The 15,746-nt window shown below is 40.9% G+C and overlaps 1 protein-coding gene across 6 annotated transcripts in view; it reads right to left on the bottom strand.

The window, feature by feature from the left end:
- Ppp1r12b (protein phosphatase 1 regulatory subunit 12B) overlaps positions 1-15,746 on the bottom strand; it is a 218,250-nt gene that overhangs the window by 92,168 nt on the left and 110,336 nt on the right. For all 6 annotated transcript variants that reach the window (XM_085688207.2, XM_048430830.3, XM_048430824.3 and 3 more), the window contains one exon: positions 1,699-1,789. In XM_085688207.2, coding sequence (XP_085544333.1) covers positions 1,699-1,789 — 91 coding nt within the window. The remainder of the gene's footprint in view (positions 1-1,698; positions 1,790-15,746) is intronic.

Genomic DNA, 15,746 nt, shown 5'->3' with positions numbered 1-15,746 from the left:
GGGTGATTGCTTAATGAATACAGAGTTTCAGTTTGGGAAAATGAAGAATGTTTTGGAGCTGTACAGTAGTGACAGGAATTAATAATACTGAACTATAAACTTAAAAATGGAGAAATGGGTAAGTTTTCTAATGCATATTAATGAGAATAAAAATAGTCATGGGCTTCATGGAAAATGGATTCTATGGGAAGAACAGGCACACACTCATCAAGCAAAAGTGAAAGCAGAATTCCTGAACCATTCTTGAGAGCCGGGAAAGACAGAAGCAATCTTTGTGCTGCTGTGTACAGTGTTCCCAGTCATCAGCTTTCCTTTGACTTCTGTACCATCTAATTAAAACTGTTGAGAGTCTGCTTTCTGCTACATGCTTATTTCTTGTCACTTTGAATGCCACTGCGGTTTTCTGGTTCTCATCGCATTACTTTGCAAGTTCCTTTCCTCCTCTCATGACCATTACAACCTGAGGCCTGATGTTTTCAGGTGGGACTACTATGAACAGCTTCCAGACTAATCTTCTGGTTTCCTGGCTTGGCAAACATACTCTACCTACCACTTCTGTCTCCGCAAGAAAGTGTGAGATACATCAAATTCTTCTTTAAATTGCTTACACAGCTCCCATAAAAGACCTTTTTTTGGTAACTGAAATATAACTCATATATCATAGAATTCTTCTTTTTAATGTATGCGAGCATATGATATCTAGAATATGCTGATTTTGTCAACTATTACTGTTACCTGTTTTCAGGACATTTTCATCACTGCCCAAAGAAACCATGCCCACTAACAAGGCTCTTCCCAGTTTTTTTCCCTGCTGCCCAAGCATTAATTAATCCTACCCCACACCTCTCTGGCTGAGCCATTTTGGATACACTACACAAGGAACTCATATAACAAATGGGCTCTTTGTGCCTGGACTGTTTCACTTTGATGCTTTCTCCAAGTTCACGCATGTTGTAATTGTAACTAATTTTTTTTGTTTGTGAGTATGTCTGTCTGTGGGTTTGTGTATGTGTATGTAGGTGCGCAAGGAAGGTCAGACAAGGCTGCTAGATCACCTGGAGCTGGGGGTACAGGCAGCTGTGAGCCACCTGGTGGAAGTGATGTGGACTAAACTCTGATCCTTTGCAAGAGTCACAAGTGCTAACTGCTGAAGCATCTTTCCAGCCCATGGACCTCATTTTTTAATTCCAAATAATACTTCACTGTATGGACATGGTATATTTTGTTCATTCATTGGTTAATGAACATATACTTACAACAGTATAGTCCTGCTTATGGTGGAGTACATTACTGGCTTAGTTCTATTTTTTAGCTAGTTTGAATAATTCTGTTATATAATTCTCTATAAAAGTTTTTATGTGAGAATATGTTTTTATGTACTTATCTAAGAGTATAGACTGTGTGTACAGAGTCAAATGGAAACTCCATGTTTAACATTTTTCAAACTGCTATCAATTTCCTTAGAGATTCTCCATATGTAGAGGACCAGAAGGCTTCTTAATGTTCCTAAGCAAAGCTGGGGGGAATGGAGGTGAGAGTGGGTAGAGAGTGTTATAAATCTGCTCTATACAGTACAGCCTTAGACATCTGACAGTTACAATGAAGTGGCTGGAACAAAAGCATTCATTTTCAACACAGACTTCCACTGGAAAGGCAGAAAGACAAAAGAACACTGGAGTGTGGGGAAGTCACGCTTACTTGAGTAGACCTGCGTGTCTGCCGAGCTTGTCTGGAGCGTGCTTTCCGTAAAGACTCTGCTTCTTCATCCCGGACAGGAGTCAGATAAGACCTGGGGAGGAGGAAACAGCAGGTAACACCTTTGCTACATGCACCGCAGGAATGAAGACACTCCACGTGCTGAAAAAAATGTGGTTAAAGGTCAAAAGGGCAAGAATGCTGTCCGCCATCAGTAAATGCTCTTACAGCATTCAAAGTATGTGTAATGTATCACCACTCATACAGAAGTATGCCATCTGTAAAGAGAGAATCGAATTTTATTTCTTCTTTTCTTGTCTTTAAAATTTTTGTTTTCTTTTCTTACCTTACTGTTCTGACAAGGAACTGTAGGCCATGCTAAAGAGAGGGGGTGACAGAAAGTTCCTGCTCTCAGTACTTTACCGCTAAAAGGAATGTTGATTGTAAAATTTCTTTAGACACCACTCATCAAATTAAAGTAAAGTTTTTTATTCTTGGGGGCTGGAGAGATGGCTCAGAGGTTAAGAGCACTAGCTATTCTTTCAGAGGTCATGAGTTCAATTCCCAGCAACGACATGGTGCCTCCCAGGTACCTATAATGAGATCTGGTATCCTCTTCTGGCATACAGGCATACAGGCATGCAGAACACTGTATACATAAAAAAATATAAATCTTTAAATAAATAATTGAAGAATAGCCTTAAAAAAGCTTTCTATTCTTATAGAAATCAGGTTAAGGTTTTGCATGCACCCCACATGTTCACATGGAGATTAAAGGTTGATGTCAAGTGTCTTCATCATTCTGTGCGTGTGTGTGTGTGTGTGTGTGTGTGTGTGTGTGCAGGAGTGCACATCTCATTGTACACACACACCACAGCATATGTATAGAGGTTAGAGGACAACTTTGAACATCATTCCTTACCTTTACCTTATCTGAGACAGGCCTGCCTTACCACTGCATACGACAGGCTATTGGTCCAGAAGCTTCTCCTGTCTCCACCTCATATGTCCCCACAGAACCACCTGGATTACAGATGAGCTACTACATATCTGGCTTTTTATGTGGGTTCTGGAGGTTTGAGAAGCATAGATACTCACACTTGTGTAGTAAACACTTTTACTCACTGAGCTATCTCCTTAGCTAATCTGTATTATCTTTTGTTTTTTTTTTCATCTTATTTTTTTTTTGTAATTTTATTAAATTATAAAAAGTTTCCATTTACGCCCCTCCTCCCAACGCCCTCCCACTCCTCCCCTCCCTCTTTGTCCCCTAGGGAAGTCAGGGTCTCCTGCCCTGTGGGAAGTCCAAGTTCCTCCCCCCTCACTCCAGGTCCAGGAAGGTGAGCATCCAAACAGACTGGATCCCAAAAATCCAGTCTGACTGAAATTGGGGCTCTCTGGTTTGGCTAGATTGGCTGACCAGTAATATCTGGCAAACCTCCTTTCCCTGTATCCACAGTGATGAGATTACAGTTGTGTGCCAATACAGCTTTTTATGTGAGTGCTGGGGATCTTAACTCAGGCTCTCATGCTTGGATAGCAAAATCACATTGATTTTTATTTAAAACTCTTGAAGTTTCAAACAAAAGGACCCAGGTTTTGTGCTTATATTTTACTTTTGCTTTTGTGCCTGTGCACACATGCTAGTCAAGTGCTCTGTCACCGAGCCACACATTCTGCTCAAGATATAAATGTGCAGACATGTATGCACTTCCAGGTGGGTGTGAAAGCCGGAAGCCAGTGACAAGTGGCTTTCTTTATCACCCTCCACTTTACTTTGCAGGAGACAAGGTTCTGCACTGACGCTCACAGGTTCAGCTAGACTAGGTGGCTGGCCAACCCCGGGGAGCTATCCATCTCTACCTCCCCAGGGCTAGACTACTGTCATGCTGTTATACTCAGTTTTTGTACTGGTGATCCAAAACCAAGACCTTCCGCTGACATGGCAAACATTTTACCAGCTCAGCCACTCCCCAGTCCTGAAATGTATTACTACTATTTAAGTAATACTTTAAAATGTATTACTACTATTTACTCAGCTGGGTAGTGGTGACACACGCCTTTAATCCCAGCACTTGAGAGGCAGGCAGATCTCTGTGAGTTCAAGGCCAGTCTGGTCTACAGAGCAAGTTCCAGGTCAGCCTGGACTGGTAGAGAAACCCTGTCTCAAACACACACACACACACACACACACGCACACACACACACACACCCCAAGATTTCTATACTCACAGTCATAAAAGGAATGTGACTTTTGATTTTTCTCTTCTCGAGGTATAGTGGCCAACTTTGTGAGTTAAGGGTATGTGTGTTGGAAGTATTCTCTCCTGACCTATTTTCTATAATGGTAATATATATGATTTCAGTTACATAATTTAAAAAGTTCACCAATAAAAGTTACCTGAGCTAGTGTTCTTTGGAGTAAACTTTTAAATAAAATATTCAAATTCTGTAATAGTTAGACTTATTTATATATTTTGTTTTTAAAACAAATATTCTGCTTTTCAGGGAATTCTCTCTCTTTTTGAATTTGGTAGCAGACAATTTTTCATAAAATCCTTATAATAAAGCCTACTTTCTATAGCATTTATTTTCTTTTTCACTTTTTTCCTTTTATTTTTTGAGACAGGGTCTCTCTGTGTAGCCTTGGCTGTCCTAGAACTCACGCTGTAGACTAAGTGTCCTTGAATTCAGAGATCCGCCCGCCTCTGCCTCCTGAGTGCTGGGATTAAAGGTGTGCACCACCACTGCTCATCTTAGTAGCTACTTTTAGCAGATCAAGGCCTAAAGGACTTCAAAATTTGATCTAGTTCTAAGACTCTGGGCAGAGACGGTAACTAAAATAGTCAAGATCACAAGGTCATCACCAAGAGACATTATCACGATGCTCTCCCGCACCTTACTTCATTCAACAGTGAAAACATTATTTCTTTCCCAAAGCATGATGACATTCCAGCTACAGAGATTAATGGAGCAAGAATGTCTTCCTCCAATTCTTTGAGCAGCAGGAGTGAGTAGATGGAGGGGTCTCGCCCTGCCCTTCTTCGCATCCTACATCTCCCTAAAGTTTGCCATACTGAACAGTCTGGCTCTTACATTTACAGAAGTTGCCCTCAATATGTTATAAGACTGCTGTGAACAAACCATAAAAATGAAATTATATGAGGGATTAGATTCTCCTTTGGAGGATGCAATTGGCTCTGCAGTCAGCTGTTACCTGATGCAGGACGGAATGGGAGGTCAACACTGTAGAACAAGAGTAAAAAAGACTGCTGGGTTCTTCTTCAACCTCTTAGGACCTTAGTATTTTCAGTCACAAAATAAAGATGTAGGTAAAGACTTCAGTCATCTGTAACCATAGTGAATCCATATTTATGCTGATTGTGGACAAAAGTTCTTCTTGCTAAAAGTCTACTCATTGGTCTGGCCAAATACAGTCATCTCTAAATATTCCAGGGGGATTGGTTCCAGCACCCCTTCCCATGCCCAAAGCCATGAGTGCTCAAGCCTCTTATATAAAATCATATAGAATCTGCAAATATTTTATACATCCTCTTTAAATATACACCTTAAAACATCACTGGTTTACTTCAATAAAACGTAAGTGCTGAGAAACTGGTGATTATGCGCTGTTAGCTAAGGAAAGGCAAGAGAAAGTTATCACAGATTCAGAACTCGTGATTCAGATGTTGAGCGTACAAAGTTTCCCATATTCCATGGGTCTCTTTCTTTAGTTCCTTCAATGGAACTTTGTATAGCAATGGAAATGTTCAATATCCAGTCTAATACAGAAGCCAGTACTATTTTAAACGTAGCTAGTGCGAGAGAGGACATCACTCTGAACTTTGTCATTAGACTTAAATAATCACACAGGAGCACTGACTATGACACTCAGAAGCACAGCTCTGGAGTCCTGAGCATATACTAATAAGGCATATTCTCAGCCCTCTCCTTAAATGTGCATAACACACACCTAACAGAATTCATAAAGATAGAGTGTTTAAGCGCAATTGATTACATTTTTTTTCTCCAAGTTCTCATTTTTCTTCTGTGCTTCCCATTGGCAATATTACTATAACCTTATGCTTTTATAAGTGATAATTTTCAGTTTTACGAGCTAGTACCAGGACTCCCACCTTCAGGGTATTCGTGGGTACAGCAAACAGAAAGATGTTCACAGATCAGAGTACCTCAGAGCGATTTTTTTTCTAATTTTAGTATTTATACTCAGCTGTGTCCATATGCCTTTACCCATACCACCAGGCTTTCCCCTTGCCCCCCCCCCCCACTGACACAGAGAACACCAAGAAAACAGACTGTTACCTCCTTGTGCAGGTCTGCATAGCAGAATGAAGGTCAAAACATGCATGGAGATGAACAGCAAGAAAGGTAGTGGCTTCTGGGAAGCACTGCAGTCTCAGCACTCGTCTCCCTTGGAAACTAGAGAAAGCCTGCACTGCCACTGCTACCCAGCAAGCCAGAAGCAGAGCTTGCAATTTGCTAAGAAGCTGCTACTAGGAAGGAGGAAAAGGAAAAGGGAGGAGGGTAAAATCTTGGGGCTCAGCAAGCCAATGCTGCTAATAGTTCCCAAAATACCATTCCATTATATGCATATTTTATATACTGTACCAAATCAATCAATACTTCTTGTCATTTGACAGGGGGGAAGAAAGAGAATTCTTTCTTATTTGAAAGAAGACAGAGCAGAGAGGTGCAGCATTCCCGTTCTGGATGCTATTTCATCTGCCCTTGGGCTACCCTAGCTACAGCATCCACCCAAGTGAGCTGTAAATACTGCCTCACTGGAAGCTTGGGCCCAGCCAGCTGGCACATACCAAGAGAGGAAAAGAGACAGATAAAAAGAATACATGACAGGAATGCAAAGACAAACACTTCATGGTGAGAAGCTACCTGAGATCAGAAAGATTTCCACATCTAAGTCTGCCTTCTGGTGTTGGGATAAACACTGGTCAAAAGCAACTTTGGGGAGGAAGGAGTTTATTTAGCTCACAGGCTACAGTCTACCATCTAGGGAAGCCAGGGCAGGAACCCTGAAGCAGGAACTACAGTAGAGGCTGCAGAGGAATGGTGCTTACTGACTTGCTCCCAGGAATTGATTCATCTGCCTTTCTTATACAACCCAGGACCACCTGCCCTGGGGTGGCATTGTCTTCAGTGGGACAGGCCCTCATCAATCAGAAAAATGATCCACACACATGTCTACAGGCCTATCTGATGGGAGCAATTCCTCAGCTGAGGCTCCCTTTTCCCAGTCTATGTTTGCGTCAACTGGACAAATAACTGACCAGCACACTAGCATATGCTATACATTAAGGTATGATCTGATCTCACAGGTTAGTATACCTGCATTCTAAGGATTATGTGCCATTGTGGACTCGAATTCAACACTGATATCAGAGCTGAAGTTTAAGACAGGAACCTACACTATCACTCCAGTAACCAAAAAGAGAAAAGAAAGACAGACACAGAGAGAAGAAAGGAGGGGGACATTTCCAAATCTTCTAGACTGGTGCTATCAGTGACAATTTTGCATGTCCCATTCCATGGGAAAGGCAGAATTATCTGGCCCTAAATGTCAATGAGTATAAATGGAGTATAGACTCCAGCCCTTGAATATAGCACATTCTAGGAGCAAAGGACCAGAAAATTAATTTTGTGTCCCCATACAGTGCTCAGGCAGTCATAGACTGACATAGTCTAAGTTGAGGCTGTGAATCCACTGCTGCCACACTGCATTGCAGACATGGAGCAGACACAATAGAGCCTTAAATGTTTATTACCTGGCCATTCACAGAGAAACTCTGCAGATACCTAATCCTAGCCTCCAAGTTCTACAGCACTAACCTAACCTCAGAGAATTCTTTTTGCTGTACACAGTCAACATGACTATTTTTGTGACCTACCTTCAGTCAGTAGTGTATAATCTTGAGTTCTTCTTCTTCTGAACATTTGCTCAATAAAAAAACATGCCAGTGTTCAGAGCCAAAGCCACTTTCACAAATGACAGTGCTTTACTTATGTAGGTCACTTTACAATTAGTTCACTGGTCACAGCAGGTGATAGTGATGCCAAGAATGACAGATTCGTGTGCCAACAAGGCCAGTGCATGCTGCTCTACTGCATACCTACAGGCTAGACCATCGAGACCTGACCAGCTGTCTCCAATACTTATCATGGAATGCAGAATAGAGCAGGGTATCATCACCATTTTTGACTGTTAAAATAAGAAAGCCAACACATAATATACACACAGAAATAAATCAAATATTTTCTTTCTTTTTTCTTTTCTTATTACACAGGGTTTCTCTGTGTAATAGCTCTGGCTGCCCTGGAATTCACTTTGTAGACCAGGCTTGATCTCAAACTCATAGAGATCCACCTGCATCTGCCTCCCAAGTGCTGGGATTAAAAGCATGTGCCACTACTTCCTGGCAACTCAAATCTTAAAAGGAAGGTAGCAAATAAATTTTGGAGTATTTATATGATAAAATTTACATAACCATTACAAGATAAACTAAAAAGTATTACAGATAAACAAGAGAAAACACCTGAACTTAATCAACTAAAACAACAACTAAATAATGTCAAATCACCAAAATATATATTCAAGAAAATTAAAGAAACAGAAATCCAGAAAAGTCTGTAAACAAAACACAAAGTGTTTCACTAGTAGCTAGAAAATGCCAGCTTAAAACAGAGAGAAAGTACTTTTCTTTCTTTGATGGGCAAAAAAATGAAAAACCTAACAGAATGTTTCAAATATAACCCAATTATAAACAAGAGAGAAATATGCGTGTACCATTTAGACTCCGAATTCCCATTTAGGAATACCCATAAGAAACTCTTGCATACTTATACAAGGGAATATGAATAAGAGTACACACAGCAGTGTTATCATTAGTATTATGAGATAAAGAGAGAGAAAGAACTTCAATGTCCATTAGCATAGAAAACAATGGATCATAGTATAATCGTGTAATGAACTAAAACAAACATTTAAAGTGGAAAAAAGCCACAATTCACAATCCCAGAGAACTAAGCAACAATGAGGACCCTAAGAGAGACAAACAAACATCTAATCTACAAGGGAAGTAGAAAAAGACAAAATCTCCCGAGTAAATTGGGAGCATAGAGACCTTGGGAGAGGGTGAGGCATCCAGCAGAGTCCACAGTGAACATGACCGGGGCATACTGGATGGGCCATGTGAGGAGAAGGGAAAGAGAAGAACAGAGCCAGGAGCCAAGCACCTGCAGAGCAGGAACCAACAGTGGAAACCAAGAGGTCAAAATGGCTGAATTTATATAGGGAAAAACAGGAAGGACTGCCCAGCCCAGTCCCTGTGCCTATGAGGGATGCTAGCCGGAAGGACTCTGAAATAGGCAGAGGCTGAGGTAGACTGGTGGCCAGAGTCCACTCTGACATATTAATTGATAGGTACCTTAATTAGCCAGACCCGTCCCAAGTTTGAGACCTACCATATAAAACAGGGTTTGTGTTTTACATCTAAAGCTTTATGGACCACACTTGGTAATCACATGGGAAGAACAGGTGCCCTCCAACACATGCCAAACGCCACTGTCCCCTACTGTGGATTTCAACGGTGAGCTTAAGTCTAGTGAACAGAGATCCCTTGTGCTCCATGCATCCAGTGCTAACTACCCCTCTGAAGTCCTAAGAGTGAGGCATCACTCTCTGTCACTACAACATTACCAGACAACACTGTGCCTACTCTGTAATGAGTACTCCAAGCAATTTGTGAAAGGAATTAAAGTTCTGCATGAAACATGGAATCTGGGTTAGTGCAGTTATGTGCCTTATTATGCATAATTTCCCTTTCATTTGGTAATTTACGACTTCTTAGTTTAGCTGGTAGTGTGTTGGTTCATTTATTCTTTCTGGACATTTTCCCATCTTCCCTTTTGTTTTATTCACCCTGGACACCATATAAAAATGAAGAAGGCCTGATCTTGAGCAGGATCTTAGCGGAGATGATGTACACAGTGATAATTAGAATTTAAGAGCAAAAATGGCAAAGATTCTTCTGGAGAGAAAACCTGATGTTTTTTGAGGGGCTAAGGAATGAAACACCACAGGAGAGCAATGATCAGAACCTAAGGAGTAAAAGGTTTCCTTTAATAAGGGGGTGGGCATTTTGTGGGGCACAGTCTCTAATTTGAAGCAGGACCTGGCCATATCTGCAGAACATAAACCTGGAGAGAGAGGAGAAGGAAGGGGGCAAGAAAGCCATAGGTTCAATGACTCACAAGCCTGAGTTGTTAACAGGGAGCACTACTGATGGCGGAGAAGGGGAATGGAAGGAATGTTGGCTTTGGCTGTATGGGCCTCACACTCAGGGCCTTGTACACGTCAAGCAGGTACTCCACCACTAAGCAACACCCCCAGACAGAATGAAAAAGAGAGGACTTGCTCACAGGGTAAAGTGAGCTAAGAAGGAAAAGGCTTCTCGCAAATGTTTGCTTTGGTCCTCTGTCAGCAAACTCTTCTAGTTTGATCTCCAAATTTCTCAATTTGGTAGTACATATGCAGGATAACATTTTAAAAAAATGAGACTTTCTCTGTTTTAAAGGCCAGAGGGATAAATGGTTTAGTCTGGTTTGATGCTACCCTTTTTCTCAAGAGGACCTGAGAACCCTAAGAGAAATACCTGTAGTGATACTTGAAACAGATGAAGAAATAAAGGGGACAGGCAGAGGAAAAGGAAAACAAGGGTGTGTCGGGCAAGCAAGTCAAGCACTTCCCTTTGCTTTACATGTGTTTGGAAGAACACTAAGAGACCCTGGAGAGAACTCTGATGGCTGAGGCCACTGGTAAAGATGGAGAACCCTGAAAAGACAAGGGAAGATGCTTGCATGTTACAGAAGAGACAGGAACTGAAAAGACATAAAGAAGGAACTAGAATGGCAAAGGGATCCAGGAAATAATGGTATGAGTTCATGACAACTTTTAAAAACAGTAGTGAACTTTATAAAGTGCTGCTGAGAGTTCAAGGTAAAAGATGAGACAACCATGGAATCAAATCATTAAGGATATGGCCTTTGCCAGAGCAATGTCACTCGATTGGCAGGTGGAACAGAATTTCTATTTTAGTAGCCTGAAGAGTGAGCAAGAAGCTCGGAAGTGGATAAAGTAAAATTAGAGGCTTTTTCAAGACCAACAAGCAGCTAAAAACGGTGAGACTGGTAACATCATAGTGCAGTGTGGGATCAGAGGTGAGTCCTAAGATGGGAAAGAAGTGTGCCTCCAAGGTCAAAGCACGTCTGTGCAGAGTATTCTGTCAGAGAGCAACTAACTTGTGATGTTGCTTCCTATAATTTATGAATTATGTGTGACAAGAGTTGTTTTAAACACCATTGGCTTCATTATAATGAATTTGGTTCCTGAAGGACCCTTGAGGCATCACTACATTTTATTTACATGTCAGTGATCAGTGGACCATTTCCAGTACCAGTACATGGGGACTGTGAAACACACTCTCTGCCTTACACACCTCAGGTTGGAAGACAGAGACTTCCTAAGAGGAAGGGAATCAAAGTTATCTTAAGACCAGAGGAAAAAGTGTGTTGTTTAAAGAAAAGCCAAGAACAACTGGTATGGGAGAATAGTCTGTATTCTGTCAATCATGTTTTAAATAAATGCTGATTGGTCAGGTAGGAAGTATAGGTGGGAAAACCAGACAGGAAGTAGAAATGATGCAATGAGAACAGGAGAATTCTGGGAAGGAGGAAGTTGATTCCTCCCACTCCTGCCCAGACCACCGAAGCAGCAGGATATGATCTGCTTCACTGAAAAAGGTACTGAGCCACATGGCTAACATAGATCAGAATAATGGGTTAATATAAGCTATAAGAGCTAATAAGTAGCCTGACCTAATGGGCCAATCAGCTTCATAACGTACAGAGTCCTCTGTGTGTTTTTCTTTGGGGCTAAACAGCTGTGGGAACCGGGCAGGACAGAAAACACAAACAAGCAGCCCCCCCCCATGTTACAAACAACCATTCAAGCATTGCTGTCAGCTAAGTTCTATTTGTAAATACTTCTTAAACAGAAATGTCACCCAATGCTCCAGAACTCTGCCAAAGATAAAATTCTTATACTCAGCATCCTCACCCAAAACTGACTGTACAAGGCAATTTCTCCTTTGATTCGCAGAAGCCCTTCATTTCCCACCAGATTTAAAAGAAGATAGAAAGTTTCCATTTGCCATGTTTTCAGAAGTGACAGCTCCCCTAATACTCATTTCCTTGAAGTATTATGGTCCCTTTAAAGACACCAAGAGAACTGATCATCATGCTTCTTGTACTATCAAGCTCATGGTATACAATGGTCCAGCTAAGCTTAACCTCTTAGATGCCTTTGTGTGATGCTGCTAAGTCAAAGAATGACAGTGGAGTTCTAAATGTGTGATTTTAAATCCTTGATTTTTCATACTTATTTTGAAAACTCAAAAGTTCTTTAATCTATCTGAACTTTAATTATTACATATACTATGGGAGAGGGTCTGGGCATATAATAAACTTTCAAAGTCACTATTTTTTTAAGTCTACTTAATCCTTTCATATATTTAAAAATTGATTCAAACTCCACCTTCATGAAGCCTATTCTAGCTATATTATCCTTCATCATTCACCTTGTTTTTATCTGAAATCTTCATATTTGCTAGAACACAATGTTGAACTAAGGGAGATAATGAGTATATTAGAGACCCCCAACATGGAGAGTACAAGGTATGGAATATCCCTTTCCTACTATACCTATATAACACCAAGCACATAGATGTTCACTAGACAGTCACTGATAACTTAGAATCCCATATTTTTGATACTTATTACTATTATATATTCCCCAATTCCATAAGTTAGCCAGTGGAGAAACCCAGACTAAAGAGGTAACATAGTCTGCCTGTGAAGGCATCGACTGCTTTGTGGAAAGGTAAAGCAGGCTTCTTGCTTACAATTCAGGGAGCATTTTACCCTGTACCTGTTGCTGTCCTCTAAGAAGTACCAGAAAATTCACAATGGGCTTTCATGTGGTAGGAGCTACTTGCATTTTCTGTATTACAACACTTAAAATAGAATACGGGAGATGTGCTCATTTGAAAATTAACCCAAACACAAACTAGAATCTTTGAGGTCATACAAACATCCAAGTAGATCGACTAACATTCCTTTGCTGCCACCTTAAGGGCAGGAAAGATTACTACAATTTTATTTTTTAAAAAAATCCAATAAACGAAACAAAAAACATTGATCTAACATCTATGTATTAGGCTCTGTAACATGAAGAAAATGCTATAAAAAGCAATAGTTCACAATGCAGCGACAGAAGAAAACAGTACACCATTTAGTTGGACAAATCAGTCCTAAGAACTGTGACAGAAAAGATCAGGCTGGAGCTAGGGAACAAAGAAGTCAGCAGCAGATTTAAAATAAAGAGCTCTCGCTGGCACAGGAAGAGACTTTCTGAACAGAACACTGCTAGCACAGGCACTATGATCAACAGCACGTGGGACCTCATGAAACTGAAAAGCTTCTGCATAGCAAAGGACACGTCATTTGGACAGAGCAGCACCCTATAGAATGGGAAGAAATTTTCACCAACTATACATCTGAGAGAGGACTAATATCCAAAATGCATAAAGAACTCAAGAAACTAGATATCAAGGAAACAAATAACACAATATAAACAGAGAGTTCTCAATAGAGGAAATTCAAATGAATGAGAAACACTTAAAAAAATGTTCAACATTCCTAGCCTTATACAATGTAACTGTATGATATGCACAGTATCTGATACCTGCATATCTGACCCCTGTGAAAGGGTCACTTTATCGCCCCCAAAGAGGTTGTGACCCACAGGTTGAGAACTACTGGGTCAGAGGAACCCAACAGATCTCATTGGGAAAGGAAACTAAGAGAGTTATGGATGGATGGCGGGTTGGAATGGGATGACCAAGTGGGGAGGGGGAGGGAGAAGAGGTCTGTGGGAAGAAACACAGAAAGAGACATCTAAAATTAAGGGCCATTTGAGGGATAGTATGAAAACCTAATACAGTAGAAACTCCCTATATATACAAATATGAAGGTGATCTAAATGAAACCATCAAATAATGGGGAAAGAGAGTCAATTGGCCATCTCTGGTCACCAAATGAAGCTTCCAGTACTGGAACTGGGTTACATCTAATTGAGTTGTTGATCAATGGGACCCATGGGAATCTCCAAACAACCCAGGCTGTAGCCAAGACAGGCTGTTCTCTACAAGACAGCAAGGCACCACGACTGAAGACAATACTCACACAACTCATTGAAGACAGAGATGTCAAGCTGGTGTCTACAGTGGAGCCTTTTCTTCTATGTTTCAGCATCTTTGGTACAGGAACATATTCTGCACACGCTCAAAAGAGAAGCTTAAACACCAAGCCATTATCTACAATGGTGTACCTTCTGAAAAATGAGCTAAGGCAATGATGGCACAAAGCTTATGGAAGTAACCAACCAGTAACTGATTTGACATAAGGCCCACTCTATAAAGTAGAACCTATACCCAACACTGCTTGGTGATCATCAAGAACCTGAGACTAGATAGCCCAGGAACATATGGTAAAACCAAATAATAATGGTCTACAAAAGAAAAAAAGAGCAGTGATAAAATGACTCCTAATGATATTCTGCTATATTCACAGATCACTGCCTTGTTCAGCCATCATCAGGGAAGTTTCTTGCTGCAGCAGATGGGAACAAATATAGAGACCCACAGCTAGACACTGTGCAGAAAGTGAGACACCTTAGAACACTCAAGTCCTAAATGAGAGCTCGCTATCAAATTCCCTCCCTTCAGAGCTCAGGGAACCCTGAAAGAAGAGGAGGTGGAAAGACAGTAAGAGCCAGAGGGGATGGAGGACACCAGGAGAAGAAGGCTCTCTACATCAACTGAGCAAAACTCCTATGAGCTCACAGAAACTGAAGTAGCGAACACTGAGCCTATACCGGTCTGCACCAGATTTTCTGCATATATATTATAGCTTTCAGTTTAGTGTTTTTATGGGGCCCCTAAGTGTGTGAATGAGTGGATCTCAGCCTTCTCTTGGACTCTTTTTATTTTGGTGGTTTGTTTTGTTCAACTTCAATGTGATAGTTTTTGTTTTCTCTTATTTTATTTTTTAAGAATGAATGAAACACTACGGTAAAGGCCAACAATTGAACTGTCACTTATACCTGCTGGGAGAGGAAAAGCCAGTTTTCTCCAATAGAGTGACAGTGGGCATATCAATCACTCTAGAGTAGGGCTCATATTCAGGAGTAGTTGACTAACATAAAATAGACTCCACAGTATTTTGTGTGTGCTTTTATTTGGTTACAGTTTAGTATGTTTTAATTCTTTTTGTGTTTGATTTTGTTGTGATATTGGGTTATTGCTTAGAAAGAACTTAAAAGTTGGGTGGCTGGGAGGGAGAAAGGATCTGGAAGGGCTTGGGGGAGGGGAAGAATACAGTCAAAATACATTTAAATTTAAAAACTATTTTCTTTTGTTAACTTTCTTTTTATTTATTCTCTGTGTTTTTCACATCATGCATCTCAATCCCATTCATTTCCCCGTCCCTTTATATCTACCCTCTTCCCTTGCAACCTCCTCCCCAACAGAAAAAAATTTAAGAGAAAAAAAAGGAAAAATCTCAGCATGGAAGCGGTAGTGTGACACACTGAGTCATGCAGTAACCCCTTTTATCCATACGTCTTTACTTGCAAGTGTTCATTGGTCTGGTTCGAGGCCTCTGATTTCTGCTACACTATCGATGCTGGGCCCTCTCTGAAATGCCTCTTAGATATCCTGTTGTTGCCCTGTTGTTGTGAAGATCCCGCAGCTTTGGGTTTGCAGGACTTACCCCTTTATGTGGCCCCCACTGATCATAGATGGGTGGATGTTGGGGTGGGCCAACTCAAAACCCTGGTTCCAGGCCTGGGTAATTAAACAGGGTTGGTCAGCTTGTTAGCTCTCCTCCTGCCCCACCCC

The sequence above is a fragment of the Myodes glareolus genome, chromosome 5, assembly GCF_982192425.1.
Source record: "Myodes glareolus chromosome 5, mMyoGla1.1, whole genome shotgun sequence".
In the NCBI taxonomy this organism is placed as follows: Eukaryota; Metazoa; Chordata; class Mammalia; order Rodentia; family Cricetidae; genus Myodes; species Myodes glareolus.
Note: the sequence above shows the minus strand (reverse complement) of the source record. Positions and strands in the feature narration are given on the sequence as shown.